The sequence below is a fragment of the Vidua macroura genome, chromosome 16, assembly GCF_024509145.1.
Source record: "Vidua macroura isolate BioBank_ID:100142 chromosome 16, ASM2450914v1, whole genome shotgun sequence".
In the NCBI taxonomy this organism is placed as follows: domain Eukaryota; kingdom Metazoa; phylum Chordata; class Aves; order Passeriformes; family Viduidae; genus Vidua; species Vidua macroura.
This window is the reverse complement of record NC_071586.1, coordinates 7,793,833-7,812,507: the sequence shown is the minus strand read 5'-3', so window position 1 is coordinate 7,812,507 and position 18,675 is coordinate 7,793,833. Positions and strand designations below refer to the sequence as shown.

Here is an 18,675-nt window from a genome sequence, read left to right as displayed (position 1 = left end):
ACAGCCCCAGCTCCCTCAGCCTCTTCTTGTTCCTCCTCTCAGCCCCTTTGGCTGAGATGGATTTGGTTGTCCAGAACCCTGGGACAAGTTAGGCAGTAAATAAGCAGCACTTTTTTGTTGAGAAACCCTGGACACACATAACCAGACAAAAAAAGTGAAGGAAGGGCAAAACTCAAGAAATATGATAGGGAAACTATGGGAGCAAGGGTAGCCCATTAAATGATATATTTCTGTTCTGTGGCCCTGAGACACCCACATAAAGTATCACCTGGAAGAAGCTGCTTTAAGAGTCCCAGTTCCCCCCACTGTTGACCAATATTTTAGTAGGAATGCACTCTGAGGCACTAAAATATTTCCAGTTCTCCCTTTTCCTTCTTTCTCTGTCTCAGTAGCTGCCTGGAGCAACCAGCTCCAGGAGGGAGAATTAGAAAAATGAGACAATATGTGTAATAGTATAAACTGGATTAGTCTCACTCTGTCAATCATTCTCTGGGCTCTTTGTGAAGCAAATGAAAACCCAAGTTACAGCCTTCCTTCATGAGCTACAGGGGAGGCAGCAATGACCTGGTGGAGGTTATTAAATGGAACATTTTAGGTACACACTGCTAGCCAAAATCACCATTGACCTAGAAAAACACTAAGCTGAGTAGCAGAATTTTAGAGCTATCAGACTGCCATCAAAGCGGGTGAGTTTTACAACTGTTCTATAGAAAACAGCCTCAATCCTTTCTAGAAAACCCTTTCTGATTTTCAGTGTGGGAGTTCTGTCTTGGTTCCACAGATCAGACATGGCTGCTTTTCCTCTTGAAGTACAATACAAATATGTGAACATTAAAAATAATGAAGAGGGTAAGAATCTAGAACTGGCAGCATCCTTCGAATCAGTTGTCTTTGTTGATGACAATGTTTTCTCTGATATTTTCTAAGAAGGTCTAGAGTTCACTATTAATGTTTTATTGTCAGTTTCCATTTTTTGGTCACTCTCTTTTCAAAAATTTTACACAGTTTTGGGTTTGGGTATTTTTTAACTGGAGACATGGAAAGAATATTAATTACATTCTCTGTTTGAAGCCCATGTTCAGACCTTCACAAAGCCAGCATTCTTGCTGTTTCTATAAAAAGAAGCATAACTGTGTATATCCTTCAGTTAGCCTCTTTCCCACCTATTTAATAGATGGCCTGAATAAGCCTAGTTTGTTTTGTGTCTTTTATTGCCTGTAATAGATACAATTAACAATTATGGGGAAATTACAGTGACATAAGGGCATGACTGTGAAGGAACAGCAGTGGTGGTTGGGTCATATAAATTCTTTTTGTGCCTCTGATTTTTTTCTGTTTTTTCTTTTTTCTTTTTTAAATCAGAGTGGAAACATGATGAGCTTGGGGAACAGTATTATGAGAGTATGACAGGCAGGGTCATACTGCATCCCTGACTGACTGGGGAGGTGTTGAAGTAACAGGAAGTGTTTATACAAAGCACCAGCATGGGTTTGTGGATGTCTATGCATTATGTGCAATATGTGGGGTATTATGAAAGAAGGATCAAAGGCATTTGTTTGAATATTTAACTATCAGATGACAGAAACAAAATATTAATCAGCCCATGTTTTCAGTGCTCAGCAGCAGAGCATGTAAATACAAACAAGAGTCCTTCTGGCTAACAAGCTTAGAAAGATTTAGAAGACAAACTAAGTGAATGTGGTGAAACAAGTTTTCACATGTGTCAGCCCAGGATCTCAGTGAACCTGGGACCTGTTCTATCTTTCTGCTGTTGGAACAAATCAGAGTGATCTCAGAACTAGATTCACCCCACTGGTGCTGTTCTGTAGTGCTCTCACAGCTCCTTGCCTGGACAGAACCTGTGCTGCAACACTCAAGCAAGAAGGGAGTGCAAGAAAAGATACCTGTGAAGGTTTCATGCTATTACTGAATCTCATGACGGGAATCTCCAGCTTCTGTAGTGCTGAGCTGTAACAGGGTCCCTTTCCCCTGTTCTCCACATCATATTCCAGAACAATCAAAAAGGTGGATCTCTGCAATACAGGAGTGTGGCAGCTCACCTCCAATGCTGAGTTACCTTTCAAATGGAAACAATAAACAAGCTTCATGGTGCACTAAACTGCATCCAAACATAACCTTTGCAGTTTTCTGGCATTTCTGCTTCCTTATGCTGATGCAAGCTGGAGGATTCGTGGTGAATTTTGCATTTAGCTCCAGCCCTCGTACAAACTGCAAGAGGACAGAAAAGCTCAGCAGAAATGTATCTGAGAAGTGCAATGTCCAAAAGGACAGTGAAAAACTGCTTTGTTTCTCTGTGGCTCTGTGCCTGGTGTGCGTGCAGTTATTTAATCAGGGCATTATGAGCCTCTGCCAAAGGCAAGACAGATGATTCTAAATGAAGCTGTGCACTCAGTAGTAAGGACTGACCAAAGTGCTCGAGTGCTCTGCTTCAGAGCAGGCTCCCCAAGACTATGTGGTGAAACTCATTTACTGAGAAGGCTGTAACCACATTATTATTATACAAGCCTGACAATTCCTAAGCTTGTCTTTTATATGCATGCACTAGAAAGCAAATGAGTTGCCCTGTACATAGTAAAACACCATTTTTAGTGTTCTCTAGTCCTTCGAAATTCCCTTTTGTATGCAAAGAGAAAGGCCTCAGGGATTTGTTAAAGAGACCCCTTTAAGCAATTTGCTTCATATTTTGCTTGCACAGATCCTGACACAGTCAGGTCACAGGGCATCAGATCCTCAGCTTCCCTGAACCAGCTTAACTCCACTGATGACCTGGCTGAAAGAGGCCATTGTAGAGTAGAAATATGCAGGATGTACGTTCCATTGCTGCGAAGTAACTCATCTTCGTTTACAACCAAAACCCAGCAATCCTTTCAGTACCACGGACAGAGAAGCTAGCACAGAGCTCCCTGTCCATTTGACAAATTGAAGAGAAACTACCTGACTTCCATGACGTTCGTTCTGCCTGTAATGGACATAACCAGGATGCACATTCCCTTGTGATAACACTGCCCTCCCATCACCAGGCACTGACAGGGAGAGCACTCTGTTGTGCAGTGCTGCACAGATACACAAGTTCTGCCTCCAAAGACATCCTGATTTAATACAACAAATCCTCAGAGTAAAAAGGGCAAATTCATATGCAATAATAAACTTCTGCTTTTGTTAATACTCTTAACGAGCATTTCATATTTCAAACAATATGCAAATACCAAAGGCTAATTGTTAACATCAGTAAAAAAGGGGACGACAGTTTTTCAGCTCCTTCACAGACTACTGTCTGTGCGACTACTGTCATCATGCCATGAAATTTAGGATGACTGTAAGGAAGCATTACAGTAAATAGTAAGATCTATTTATTTTAAATCAATGCAAAAGTGTGACCAGAAGACAGTGTTAGTATTTAAATAGGAAAGATAGGCAGGAATCATATAAACCAGCTACTATAAATAACATTTTCCACAGTATTTTAAAAAAGCTGAAGCCTAAGAGCAAACAAAAGAAATCAATTATTCAAATATATAATATAATAATTCGTTGCTTTTCAAAGAACAGATCATGGTCTCTAGATTAATTCCTATTCCTATCTAAATTGTTATACACAAAGAAATATTCTCATTAAACAGAAAGTAGTGTGTAGAATGGCAGCTCAGAGCAGAGCCAGGATGCACACCTGGACATGGGGTCCTAGTGCTGCCAAGAGCCCACTCTGGTGCTGGGTACCAAGCTGCGGTTTGGGTGGCAGCTCAGTGCTGAGAACGTATTTTTGAGCAGATCAGATCTCCCTCTCAGCCTGCGTATTGCTCTCTTCCAAAACAGACCAACTTTTGTTCAAAACTTGCAAGACATAACCTTTCCTGGCACCTCAGGATACCAGTTTTTTTTATTATTATTATTATTACTACAAGTGCCGCACTGCACTCAGCTCCCGAGTGCTGGAACAAAACCAGACACAGTGATGAGAACAAGAAAAGCACGTCTGTATCGTGCCAGAGAACCTGCAAAACTGTTGCATGTGTCTGACTCAACCAACTCAGTCAACAACGATTTCAGTCTTCGATTCCATTTTAGAAAGTGTGGAGTTTCTCAGTCCTGAATCTGTGCCAGGCACTGCAACAAAACCAACACTGCAACTGAAGCATCAGTTGGAGAATTACACCCTGTCATCAGCATATGGTAGACAATAACATAGCCATGAAAAACTGAAGCTAGAGGTGAAGTATGATTCCAGAACACAGCGCTCTCTGAAAAGTAAACATAGCCGATGCACTGGCTAAAATCTGCTACCAAGGTTCTGCAAAGCCATGCCATGTTTAAAAGCATCCAGGTGGACTTCACCATGCACATCAAAAGATGGGTGGGGAACCAAGGACATCAGCAACCCCAGTACCAGCCAAGTTGAAGGTGTCACAACAGATAGCACACAAAGCTTCTGTTCCTGTGGCCAAACCAAATACTTGATGAAACTTAGAAAATATTCTTCTTGATACTGTCTAGTACAGTTTTTGTGACTAGCTTTTCAAGATCTCGTCTCAGTGGTTACCTGGAAAATTATAAGGGGTTTACAAGCTTATTAGGTTGTAAATAAGACAGTCCTGCCAATAGAAGAATAATAGCTGGTATCTTACAGACAACAAGGTCCCATGGATAATGTGAATTGGCAGTGATGTATCTTTTAACTACTCTTTCCATCAGCACTTTGGACAGGTTACATCAATTGCTGCTTCCTGGAAAATTATGATTTCAAGAAAGCTCTCCCAGCACAGAACATTTGTTGAGCTCATCAATACAGTGCAACCACTGAAGGTGTGAATTAAATGCTGTATTGCTGCACCCTCTCCCTGACACAACGAGGGAATAAAGTGGTCGTCATCTGTGCTTTCCAAACGTGAAACACGTTAAAGACTATCAGCATTCATGAAAATCTCTATATTAAATCCCACCTGCTAAACAACGGGGGAGAGCAAACGTCCCGGTGATCCTTGCTCGGCCCCCGCTCACCGCTTCTCTTTGCGGAGCGCGCCGCCCGCGCCGCAGGGCAAGGCTGGAGCGCCCGGCGAGCCCGGAGCGCCCGAGCCGCCCCGGCCAGGCTGCCCCGCGCCCGGCACAGACGGGCTCTGCGCCCCCGGCACAGCCCCCTCGCGAAGCACCAGCTCAGAGGGCAAAACGGTCACACAAACCCTCCTCCCGAGCGGCCCGAGCTGGCCTCGCCCCGCCAAACAGGACCCGGGACCGCCCGGCCCCGCCGCAGCCGGGGCTCCCCGGCCGGCCGGACCCGCACCCGCGGCCCCCACTCACTTCTGCCCAGCGCCTCCGCCTTCCACTCCGTCTCCTCCACTGCCCCGTAGCGCCGCATGGGTCTCTCGGCCTCGGCGCTGGCCGAGATGGACCGGCGGAGCTCCATGGCCGGGGCTGCGCTCAGCCCATGCAGCGGCGCGGGCGCTGCGCGGGGCTCGGCGCTCGGTGCGCGGCGCGGGGCCCGCGGGCGGGGGGCGGGCAGGGGCCCCGGCACATGCTCAGTGCGGGGCTGGGGCGGGGGAGCCGCCGCACAAAGCGATGTCGCACCTCGCACATGCTGCACACACGCCCCGCCCGCCCGGCCCTGCCTCCGCTCGGGTGGGCACTGCCCGCCCCGGGGTGCTGCCCGGAGCTCCGCGCCCGCGGCTCGCTGCTCTGGCTCTGCCAGCCCTGCCCTGCCCTGCCCTGCCCTGCCCAGCGCTGCCGAGCGCCCCTTGCGCGGCCAAACCGCTCGAGCCGGCGAGAGTTCGCAAATCCGCTCGCTGCCAGGGCACGGTGGAACTGTCCATCTTGTGGCCGGTGCAGCGCTGAGCACATTTCTGACCTGAGCAGCTGGGGAATAATGGTAACATCCACAGCCACTCATGGCTTTTGCAGTCTAACACATCTCAGGCTCCCGGGCATGCAGCCTTTGGCTTTCCTAAAAGTCCTGCACTGACTGGAATGACACTTATTCCAGCATCACGTTGCCAGAAGCCAGAAAACAGCACTCAAACAAGTGATGCAATTTTGTGTCTCTCATTTTTCATCAGCATGAAGCTTTGCTGCTTATGCAGCCTGCTGGGAATAAAGGAAATGACTTTGCAGGAAGCACAAGTGCAGTGATTATTACTGTTATTACGATGTTTTTTTCTTTTTTTTTTTTGTAGGGGAGGTTGTATGAATGAAATCCCTGAACAGCATTTTACAGTCGGAGCCTACCTTTCCTAGTGAGATCACACTGCACTTTACTGTGAGAGGTATAATTTCTGACATAAAGACAATGAAGTAGGAGTTAGGCAGGCTGTCCAGTGCCCCACAGCAAATCAGGGGTCTAACACTTTTTGCCTCACTTATAAAGAATCATGGGGTACTCTGGGTGAATTCTGGGAAAGTTCACTTATTTGTCACCTACTTTTGTCTGCAAAGTCTTGTCCTTAATCACAACACTTCAAAAACACCACCTCTGGATTCAGTGGTACACTTACTAATTGGACTGGCACACATTGATGCTATTGTGTGAACAACTTTGTTTAGGAGTGCATCGCATGCCAGGGACGAGAAAACCTCCACATTGCTTTTAAAACTGCAACTGAAAATCTCTCTACTTGTCTTCCTGAGAATTGGAATTAGCCAACAAGATGAGCTAGACAGTTTTAGGACATCTTCAGGGCACTCTGATTTTTCTCTGTCAGCTGTGCTCCCCAGAGATATGCCGTGAATTGAGCACCAGACGTGCTGAACAGCCATTGTTGGCTGTGCAGTGCCTCATCCTCGCTGGTTTTGGCCTTTAGAGACAGAGCCCAAACAGAGCTGTGAGTCAAGCAGAAAAGCTGGTGGCAGGACTCTGCACAGCTGATTTTGGGTGACAGTGCAGCTGCCTGCTGGGGTGGGCTGGATTGACTCACTGGTAGAAGTGAGGAACACAAGTGTGGGAGGAATAAGAGTCCATCTGGGATCTGGATGAGAGTGGGACTAAGGGAAACAGGCTGACTGGGGAGAAGGGCCAATTTTTAGTGGATCAGAGGACTATTTAATTTCAAACCATCCTTTCAAGTTTTTTAGGTAATTACAACCCAACTGCATTGTTTAGGAGATGGGGGAGTTATCCTAGAAATAGCTGAATATTTAAAGCTCTGCTTTTGTTAGTATGGCTGAAAAACACCCACTAGCCAGAAACTCATGTGCAAAGAATTTGCTTACATAAAGCAAGGAATATAAAAGGTGATTTATTGTAATTAGGAAGTTTTCACCTGCCCATTTTGAGAAGTCCCAAAATCTGGTAAGGGTACTGAGTGCTGCACATAAGAACAGTTTTGTGGAGATCACTCCTCTGAGGTCATTTGCACAAAGGTTTCTGCAAGAGTAAGGCCCAAGTATGTATCAATTATTTGCTAATGTAATATCAGCATTTTTGTTGGTGTGACTCTGGAGCATTGCTGCTGCTGCATTTGCCAATGAAATTAAATTTCTCTCCTACTGATGATGTCTTTCAGTGGACCTAGCAATATAAATTATAAATGCATTTCTTTACTCATGAAGGCTGGTTTTCTTCTGCTGAAAGCACTGTTAATGCAGAAAATATAAAAATTTGGATCTCTTCTCACTGCTCATAACATAATGCCTGGTAGAGAAACAGAGGTGCACTTTGCTCTTGAGGTAATTTTCCCTGGCAGCTTCAGTTCCCATTTCTCACTAAATCCTGCCACCAGGAGCTAGAGCTGGGCAGGAACAGTTGGCAAATCTACTCTCCTGTCTCTTGCTCTCTGGCCTCTGTCAGACATCACAGATGCCCCATGGCAGACATGGCTTATTTAGATTTATCTCAGCTTTTTTTTTTTTTTTTTTTTTTTTTTTTTTTTTTTTTTTTTTTTTTTTTTTTTTGTATAGAAGGTCAGAATACACAGCACAAATTTAGGAGATGCAGTAGCAAACAGTCAGAGCATAAATGTCTGGTAGAAAGGAATGGAAACAATCTGTGTACTTCAAAAGCTGCAGTTCTGACCAAAAGAGAGATTTTTAGAAACATACTTCACTAAATTATTTTCTTTCCCATTTTACTTTTGTTTTAGTGAATTCTTTCTACGTTCACTATCTTTTTAAGGTACAAATTTCACAGAAAAAGCTGCTATAGCATTTGTCAGATACATTACTAATACCATGGGTAGTGAAGAGTCTTATTTTTGGCATTTGGAGCCAAGTCCAGTGGTATGACTGGACTGACTGCTGTGCAGGTGAGTCACTATGCAGGTGGCTTTTGCATCAGTGATGGGTGTCCATAGCTACAAAGGAAAAACAGATGCTTGAGTTCAGTAAATTTAGATGTTGAGATAAATTGGTCTGGGCTATTTTAGACTTGCAAACACAGCAGGCAACAAGTAATATTTCAGCGTGTATGTGGGCATTTTGAAGTAATAAACATCCTGTGTAAATTTTGCAAACACAGCAGCACACGGCTCCAGGCACAGCTCTCGCAGGGCCTGAGCCTTTTCTCATTTCACATAGTCCAAAATGTAAAGGTGACTTTCTGTAAGCTTCCATTTTACCTACACAAGTTGGTATCTTATAGAGAGAACTCAAAACTGCCTGCAAGCTGTGAGGCACCCAAAGAGTCTTGCTGATGCATGTCCCCATGCAGTGTCCGTTACCCCTGCATCCTAACAGGCAAGTTCACTTCTGTGGGCCATTTCACTACTCCCCTCACTGGAACTGGAAGCTATAAAGTCACTGCCCTGACTTCTGAAAGGGCTTCTTTACAATTTGAATTTCTTTCTGTATTTGTACCTGTGTTCCATTGGATTTTTTGCCAATTTCTGCCCCAAAACAGAAAGCAAAACACTGTATGGGTAATTGCCATGATGTATCAAGTGTAGTTATGAACACATAATAATTCATTACTGTCTAATGACCATTCTGAACTAGATGTAGAACGAATACAAAATCCTTCAGTGTCATTGGCATGTCATGGCTAATCAGCTGCAGTTAACAGTCTTGTTACATTTCAGATGTAGAAGTATGTGATGCATGAAATGGAAGCAGCTGAACACCCTTAGTAGGTAAGTAAAGGTGATTTTTAATTCCCAGAGAGGTGCAAGCAATGGCAAAACAAGAATGCCACAGGGCACCAGTCTCTCAGAAGTAGATTTCTCCAGGTCAGCATACAACAGGAAAAAAACAACTAGAGGTGGAAAAAGGAGTCATCAAAATTAATATTTTCTTTCCCAAATATTTGAGTGATGAGAGGAAAGCTGCTATCCTGGCAAATCAAAGAAAGAATAATGAGAGTTTGTTCTTATGTATGCACACACTAAGTGCATGTTAGCTACAGTAAGATACTAATTCCAGGGAAGAGTTGTAACTTAAATTACTCTGCCACCAAATTACCCCCTGTAAAAGGCACACAACTCAGAATGAAGCTGACACTTCCTCCACAGATAAAGGATCTCATGTGGTGCAGAACTTCGTGTGCATGGTTTGAGTCCATATGGGCCAAACCCTGTATTTATCACAGCCATCTGGGTGCGTGTGCATTTTGGTTCTGTTGTAATTGGATAAAGCACCGTGACAGAAATGGGGAACAGTTCTCATTCCCAGCCAGCTCCATTGTCCCAGCATCTCTGGTGACTGAACTACCTACCAGGCTACATATCCATGCTCCCTCCTGTCTCTCTGATTCTGTCAGTCTTGAGGGTGTAAAATGGAAAGGGTGACTTATCAATATCCCATTTTTAAGGTTTTCTGGCAGAGAAGAGCATTAGCGTAGGTGTCCTTGTTCCATCACTTACATAACCCCCAAGTGTGTGCACACTCACCTGCTGTCATTTTTCCCCTGTTGTTTTACAGCCCCACTTCACGACTGGTTTTCCCTGAACACAGCAAACAAAACCACCCATTCTACAGCTCCTGAAGCTCTCTCATGTACCTGCTGCTACAGCAGAGCTGTCCTTGACAATGTCTTTTCTGACCATACTTCACACCTCATTAGACTTTTCCAGGCCCAAGATTTCTTTCAGCACAAAAAGGTGTAATTGCTACTAGAGTTGCATAGCAGGGAATGATGCATTCTGCTATATTCTTTGCACTAAGCTGTTTTTCTATCTGGATAGAAGGTGCAAGATTTTTAGGCACTGCCACAATAAATTAATAAACTGCAAAAAAAGGGAAGACAGTGTTTATTAGGGTGGATGATGTTGGTAAGTATACGCATACAGACATGTAATCTGCATTCTTTGTTCTTGTTTAAAATGGACTACAGTAACTTCAGACATTGTGGACTTAGCAAGCGCATGCGAGTTCTTATTTCAAATTAGAGGTTGCAGAGCAAAAAAAGGGTCTGCAAATGAGCTTCAAGAATGATATAGCAAAGGGCTGACAGAGCTAAAGCTATTACTGTTTATCCAAGGAATAAACAAAAACTCTGCTTACCACTACATGCACACAGAAGGCTTTGCCTGCTGTACCTACTCTTTAAATCTTGTCAGAAAAGGAGTAACATTTTATTAGAATGTTAAGCCTAGATTGATGTGGGTAGGTAATAAAATTTCAGAAGAACATATAAATAATTTCTTTGAGACACAGAACCCTCTGCCACTTGAAGTGCTTGGATAAGTTCCTAGAAGATGGCATTCGAGTCAACATCATTGGTTTGATTCAGGAAGAAATCTCTGCTTTGCATTACCCAAGGATTCAGAATGAGTGATCCTTTTTCTCCCTGTTGGCCTTGAAGTCTATGAAACAGAATTTTTCAACTTGAACTCTTTCCATAAAGCTTCCTCCTCATTCTAAATATACAAGAAGTTACAGCAGGGAATGGAGGTGGTGTCTCTCTTCCAGTTGTGGAATATATTATTCCCTTCAGCCTCAAATCCTCTGAACCATTTCCTTCCCAAGAGTATCCCACATAAACTTGACTGAGTTAAGTTCTTCAGTAAGGACCCCATTTCTAACCTCTGTTCTCTATAAAAATTGTTTCTATCATTTTCCTACCTGAATTCCTCCATTCCTTCTGCAAATATATTAATTATCTAAAGAAATGCTTATATCAAAATTTTACATCTTTTTAATAAAAGTCCACTGGCTTCAGCATAAGATTTTGAAGATAGGAGTTCTGCTCTGAATTTATTCAGAAATGGCAGATGACTTAATGTATGTAACTAAACTCTAAAGGGAGTGAATAATCCCTCCTTAGTTTTTACTCTGCTGCTGTGTTAAGGTCTGTGACATCAAATTGAGCTTTTTGCTGCATGTGGTCCATGAAGATCCCATAAGAACTTTACATAAGTTCTGGCTTTTTTATACACATATGAGTTAAAGATAGACAGAGCCAAAGAACAGCATTTAATGTTTATTAAGCCTTTGCAAAAACATAGACAATTTCAGTCAGCTTGAAATTGATTATTTTAATAAAATTCAAGTATTTCTTGCACATCTCACTGGATTGGCACTAGCAGTAGAGGCAGCAGCACAAGCAGGAAGCACTGGCACTTACAGCAGAGAATTGGAAGGCTGAAGCTGCATAGATTTCAAAGGTTGTTCTATAAAGAGAACTCAACATATCAGATATGGTAACAGACTAGATGCAGTTTCACCTTCGCTGCAGCAGGAACTGGTTATTTTATGCTGTGTTACTGGGTGGGTGCTTCTGGTGTGAAAAAGACAGAGGCCTTCTGGTGAATTTTCCAAGAAGGATGTATTTAGCATACTAGTAAGCACAGAAGGTCCATTTACATAAAAGATTTGCAGTAGAAAAATAAATTTTGAAATTCTCATTTTATCAAATTTAGGCTCCACATCTCCACAGCCATCCAGAATAGCATGGAGCTGGAACTGATATAAATGTCTGCTCATCCCATTTGCTCTTAGGGAGGATCCATGACATAAAAATATCACCTGACTGCAGGCCTAATAGCTACTGGCAGTGCGTTGCTCCTTCCTGAGCACTTACGTGATGTAAAATTCTGTTCATCCTGCTGGTTGTGGAAATCTGCATGTTCAGCTGGCAGTAAGATCAGTGCAATTCCTGGAAACAGTCATAAAGCCCTTATGACTGTTTTTGAAAGAGTAGCAGAGAGACATTAGAATAAATCTTGCCCATCTTTTTCTTATTTCTTTTTTTATTCCCCCAGAAAATGACTGAGTTGTTAGAAGAAGCAAACTAAAGTTTACATATGTGTCAAATAGGGTTGGACTAGATTACCTGGGATGGACATACAGATGTCCTTTCCAAACTCAACCATTCTGTTATCCTGTGAAATTCATCTTCTAAGCCAAAAAGGTATCAAGGAATAATGAAGGCTCTAACAACTAAGGGATTAAGTCCTCAGACTAAACTGTCAGAAGAATAAAATCTTGAGAAGGTCCATTAATTTATGCACACCGAGAAATTGTCCCAACACAGCTTCATTCTTCATTATTTTGCATTCTGTGGGTCTGAAATGTTTGTCAGACCAATCAGTGCTCACAATTAAAAGGGAAAAAACACAAATTTTTTGATGTGAAAAGGGATTTGTGTTACTTAGCTGTCAAGTGCCTTAACAAGAGAAATGGAGAAAGGATTATGCAGGATCTAAAGTCTACTGAAATATAAGAGCCACAGGCTTCCATTACATGAAAGAACTGTACTTCCAGTAACAAAAGATGGAGAGAAATCCTGAACTCCCCAGCCAGAGAAACTTAAAGACAAAACAGGATTTAGTTCAAATTCCCAAGCAAAAATCTGGTAGCACAAAAGCAAGAGCAATAAAGCACAGCTTGTGTAAGCTTATAAGCCATTTAAAATAAAAGATGAATCTTTCATTTATTAGTTAGTCCTGATGAAAAAAGGCATCAGCATTATACAGATCATGAGTTATAAATTCTTGATTCATCTGGAAATTCAGTTTCACCTACCATACCCATGAAGAAAGATTTTTTGCTCTGAGTTATGGCAAAATATCACATATTGCTTACAGCAAACCAACAGTATTTCACTCTCCTTGTAATGACATTATTTTCCAATTCCCTTCTCCAAGTGAATGCTATTAATCATTAAACACTTAAGGCACAAGCAGAAATAAAAATAAATAATCTGTAAAAAAAAAAAGTTAAATACTTAATTAGCACACCTTACCTGAAACTTTTAGCTCTTACTAAATAGAACAGACTTTAGAATACCAGTCTGATTCCAAAAATATCAACAGAAAAAAACACTATTGAAATTGCTTCTTTATCCTGAGGACTTTATACACACAAGAACAATTGAACAGCTATAGCTGTCTGAAGCATCTATTCACTCGTTTTTTAAATAGACAAAATTCAGTTAATTCCTCTGTGCATTCCTACTCCTCCTGGGATGTCCAGCATCAGAACTGCTCAATTCACACTTTGTGATTCATGCAGCAACATCCAGCAGGGGAATTCAACTCACCAAATATAAGTATCTACAAGGAAGCTATTGACACAGCAGCCACTCACCTGAGCCTCCATGTCACAGAGGGACAGAAATGGGCCCTTCAGTGCACATTTCAACATACAGAGTTAAACAATTAGCCAAGCTGGAGATGCATATGCCAAAGGTGTCGAAAGTCAATTAAAATTAATTCCACCTTGAGGCTGTAGGCAGGTGTGCTCTTCCACATCTGCCTGTACAGCTGAAGATGGAATTGCAGTGACTTGTCCATCCTGAGAGGGAAGGCACCTCCTCCACCTGCCTGCCAGCAGAACAGGCTGTGGAAGCAGCCCCCTGCCTTCTACCCTCCTCCCACTGCTGCAGTCCTCTGGTCAAAGCCATGTGGGCACTTTGCATCACTCTTGAGCACTTGATGCTAAACAAGTTGATTTTACCTGAAATAGATTGGGCAGTGCTTGCATGATCCCTTTTCCTTTCTCAGCTAAGCTGCACTGGGCTCCTACAGTGACAAATTATTGTTAGCCATATATAAAGTAGTACGGCTGCTGGCCAAAAGAATGGATATTTATAGCCTAAGCAGGCTTTGGTACACTATTTAGACAAGGCTGAGGAATTCAGACATTCCTCAAAGGGGCTTATTATTGTTGTAACAGAGGGATGAGTCTTCTCTTTAGAATCAGACCCATTAAATCAGATACTCTTTCAAGCTTACAATTTAGTAACTTCAAGGCATAAAATCCCATTATAATATAGCAAGGGCTCTTCTACTGGTCTGATTTCAACTTACTGCAATCATAGAAATTTGCACAGTTCCTGTTTTGAGATACATATGCACATTTCAAAAATACCTGTATACAGACCTGACAAAGCAAATCCATAATTAATTTTCACCTTCTCCTAGTCTCCTATGTATAATTACCCAGTGTCGTCTATGAATAGGAATGTTTAAAAGCCATTTAAGGAAAAAATGGAAGTTCCTGATATATATATAGCTGGATTCTGCCATTCATTCTTCCCATGTTCTTTTTCTTCAAAATTTTGATTATATCCTCAGCATGATGAAACAGCTGAAAAGAATGGAGGAGTCAAGACTCCCATGGCCCTTGAGGAGCAAAGGAAGCAGTGGCTGCACACAGAACCAAAGCTCCCTGCAGTGCCTGGGCGGGTTCCACCATGCAGGAGCTGCTTGACTGACCCCAAGGGCCAATGGGCAGCACCCACCCCAAAGGGCTCTGACTAAAGTAATCTTTATTTTCACAGCTAAGATAAAATGTGTACAAATATAGTCCAGGTTTGTATATTCTATGAAATAATTAATTTCCTATATAAATTTTCATGTAGAATAAAACAAGTTGGCCCCATATAAATGTGGGCTTTACAAACACAGTACTTTTGTTTCTTTCCTCTCAATGAAACAAATTCAATGCCACTTTTTAGATATGGAATCCATTAAATTTTGTTCTGCAAAGTAATCTTGCATTGATAACAATTGTCAAGTCCGACAACTGATGATTTAATGTTCTATTCTCCTTTTCCTAGCAATTACAAGTTGCTTGAAAATTAAATTACAGTTAATATTTCTCCCCAGTGAGGCAGTCTGACATGATGTACAAATGCTTACATTGCCCTGTAAGTCAGTTGTTTCCAGATGAGATGGGCTGACAGCATGAAAATAATTAAATGTCAATATACAACTGGCCTCTTTTATGAAAAATAAACAGGCATAAAGCATGTTCCACTGCTTATACTAACCATCAAATGTTGAAATAACTGCTTATTTTAAACACAACAATGAGGCTGCAGTGTGATTTACTGACTTTCACAAACCCAATTTAGCAATTTAGAATGTGTTCAGAACTAAAGTTCTTATTTGTCTGATGGTTCTTCATCTGCATTGACCTTCTCTCCTTGGAGCCACATGAATGCTGACTTTGCTGTGCCATCTCCACTCTGTTGGGAAAAGCAAATGAAGGAAGCCCAGACAAAGCCACAGAGCCCAGTGTAAGCTGTTCTCAGGTGAACTGGGATCAAAATGAAGTTTGACAGCTGTGTGGGAAGGAGAGAGAGCTCAGTTAGTGCTCCAGGCACTGTCACCCACCCAACAACTGCACTGCTCCTCCTGGGGTCAGACACAGTGTGGCTGCACAGGACTGGGTTCTGTGGCAGGGAAAGGCTCACAGAGTCACCCTGAGAACTCACCTGCACAAAAGGCCAGTACATCAGTCCTGTCTGAAAGGAAAACGAATCATTTGTTATTCTTATGGATTTCAACCACCAAGATTCATTTTTTCCACATTCAGTGATGATTGAAACGTATTTGAGTAAAGTTAATAAAAGCTGTTCAATTACAAATGGAGTTGCTTAACCTAGAGGTTGCCATATTAAACTTCTAATCATCCTCATGAGCCTCTATGCTCTGAGTTTTTAAAACATATTATTTGAACTCATTTTAAATACAAAACCCTAAGCACAGTTAAGTCTTCACAGATATCTAACACCAGACACAATAAATGCATTTACCAGATGGGTGAACAAATGTTTAAACATGTGAACATTTGTTTCAGCCATTAATGAGAAATACCACTGAACACTATTTATTTCACACTTGCAATGCTCCTTCTACTTACTCATACACGTAAGGCATATTTAGAAAAATCAATGGATAATTTACTCATATAACATAAGGCTGATAGAAACCTTATGTTTTGATAGGCTATAGTGGGCACTGCTTTTAGAATCATATTCCATAGGAATAAAAATAATCCTTTTCCATCCTACCTATATAGTTCTACAATATGAAGAGAAATTCACATTGCAATCACATCTTCTCCTGTTACTTTTTTTCCCCTGCTAATCCATCCATCATTCTTCTTGCAGCTGAGAAACCTTTAACATTCTCAGCTTGCTCAGCTCTGAGGTAGCACGGATAATTTTGCCTTGCCTATGCAGAAATGCAAATCAAAGCCAGCTGTTTATAGCAAAGCCTTCTTAAAACAAGGGGGCTTGTTTCTGAAAGTGAGAAGATTGTCACTGAAAAGTACAGGCTAAAAATTATTCTCAAAGAAGGTTTCTTAGTAATTAATTATTTTAATATGTGTACATGTGCTGTCAATAGTATCACTAATAAACACTGGTGTGTGGGTAGTTTTTAAGACAAAAGATAAAAAACCCCTGAATCAATGTTTTATTGTAAGGCTGTCATTCAAACAGAGCTGGGTGCAAGTGTTGTGTATATAAACACTGTACATTTCATTTTTCAAATGGCACAATGTCACCCATCTGGTAGCACTGCCTCACCCAAACTGCCTTTACTTCCCATGACTGCTGGTACTTATAGCTTCCTACACATAATCAAATAATGGAGTGAAAGAAAGAAAGAAAGAGCAAAAAAAGAGTGTTGGAGGAAGAAATATTTATCCTTTTGTTGTTTTTGTTTAGCTGTGAGATAAGCAAATTGCTTGCCTCACCTTATATGTATTCCAAAATTTCTTTTTACAGTCTGAAAAGATGTCCTCTTTCCTCTGAAGGATGCTCATACCTAGTGGTAAAATATTTACAAGAATCAGAAAAAATGCAAAAAATTAAATTCACATTTTCCAGTGACATCCCAGACCCTTCTCAAAATACATTATAATATATTTGGAAAAAAAGCTGATATTGTTACTAAAATACCATTCTGACTACCCAATAGTGGTACATCAAATCTCCTCATTTGTTGACTTGACTCCCAGCACTGACACCCAAGATCAGCTGGGATTTACTGGGTGTTCAGGTGTTGTGGCATCTGTTTCTCTGCCATACCACACACCAGTGGTGTAGTGGTGGAACAAAGAGGATAACAGCACCTTTTGCACCCACGAGAGAGAGAATAAAGCATTTAGCACATAAGCAGAGGCTCCTTAGTCCAGCTCTGGGATCCTTCTGGGAATTCCCATGCCTTGGGGTTATTAGCATCTCTCAAGGGATACATTATTTATTTTCCTGCTACCCAATTCAGGGACTTTTACTATCCCTTTTCTGGTCCTTCAGATCCTTCTGGTCTGTGGGTAATTTTCAGCTAAAGTTGTGACATAGTTAAGATTTTGAGAGAAAGTATCTGGTATTTGACTTCTTTTCTTGCTGCATTTCTCTTCAATCACAAATTGAGTAATTTCTTTGTTGGAGTGATAGAATGCAGATCTCCCAATCCCAGACAAAAAGAGGACCTGTCTTAGTGGCTAACACATTAAGTTAAATGAGAGCATTTAATTACATTAGTCTCACCTATTAATTTTCTTATTCCCTCATGTTTATTTCTGAAATAGATACTAGACTTCTTTAAAGTATCTTGTTACTTGTTAGCTTTTGAGATTAGCCATTAGTAGCACGCTTTGTTTCTATAGACTCTCACAGCAGAAGCTGGCTCGCTGAACGATGGCATTTCCTGACATTTACAGCTGTGTTTTGGAAAATGAGACAGCTGATGCTGAGAACTGAGCACAGCAATTCACACAGACATGGATGCTGCAATCCGTGGAAGGTGCTCCGCATTCTTTGTTGCTAATTAAAAGCTACGCGCCCGACCGAGCTCAGGGCAGGCCTCCTTTGGTCCAGCACCCCTCCTGGAAAGCTCTGAAGTGCCACAGGCGGTTCGGCATCCTCGGGGGACCTGCCGGGGTCTGCAGAGCCCCCCCCCGGCCGCGGCCCCGCTCGGAGCGCCCGGGCAGCGGCGTTTTGGGGTGCGGGGGCCGCGCCGGGCGGGCAGGGGGTCCCCACCCACCCCGGCCCCGCCGCGCTGTCCGAGCCAGGCGCGGGTGGCGGTGCGGGGCCGCTGCCGGTGGCGGCCGGCGGATGCCGCAGAGCCCCCGGCACTCACCCGTGTAGAAGGCGAGGACGGCGACGGGCGCGCCCAGCAGCTGATCGCAGAGCACCTTGCCCAGCACGGCGGGCGGGCGGCGGCCGGGCAGCGCCCGCTCCAGCGCCCGCAGCCACACGTAGCTGAAGTTGCCGTGGAAGGCCAGGGCCACCAGCGCCACGCGGCGCGTCTGCGCCCAGTCGGGCGGCTGTCCCCGCAGCAGCTGCTGCGCCGCGTCCCCCGCCGCGAACAGCCCCCCGTAGAGCAGCACGTTGCAGAGCCAGGGGAAGCGCCGCACCCCGCGCAGCAGCGCCCCGGCCATCGCCCGCCGCCGCTTCCGCCTCTTCTTCCTCCTCCTTCTCCTCCTCCTCCTTGCCACGGGCCCGCCCGCCGCCGTCCCGGCCCCGCCGCCGCCTCGCCATCCCCACGGTCCCGGAGCGCT

The 18,675-nt window shown here is 43.0% G+C and overlaps 1 protein-coding gene across 4 annotated transcripts in view; it reads right to left on the bottom strand.

The window, feature by feature from the left end:
* Nucleotides 1-18,555, bottom strand: part of BMERB1 (bMERB domain containing 1) — a 57,239-nt gene extending 38,684 nt beyond the window's left edge. Inside the window, exons 1-4 of one of the 4 annotated variants that reach the window (XM_053992275.1) lie at nucleotides 18,255-18,555; nucleotides 16,867-16,937; nucleotides 15,599-15,628; nucleotides 11,344-15,445 (exon numbers count right to left, since the gene is read on the bottom strand). In XM_053992275.1, coding sequence (XP_053848250.1) covers nucleotides 15,266-15,445; nucleotides 15,599-15,628; nucleotides 16,867-16,937; nucleotides 18,255-18,555 — 582 coding nt within the window. In that variant the 3' untranslated portion in view covers nucleotides 11,344-15,265. Of the gene's footprint in view, nucleotides 1-4,958; nucleotides 5,120-5,313; nucleotides 5,493-11,343; nucleotides 15,446-15,598; nucleotides 15,629-16,866; nucleotides 16,938-18,254 lie in introns of those variants that run through there. The other 3 variants (XM_053992278.1, XM_053992274.1, XM_053992276.1) reach the window with 3 other exon arrangements.
* Nucleotides 18,556-18,675: the final 120 nt, after the last annotated feature.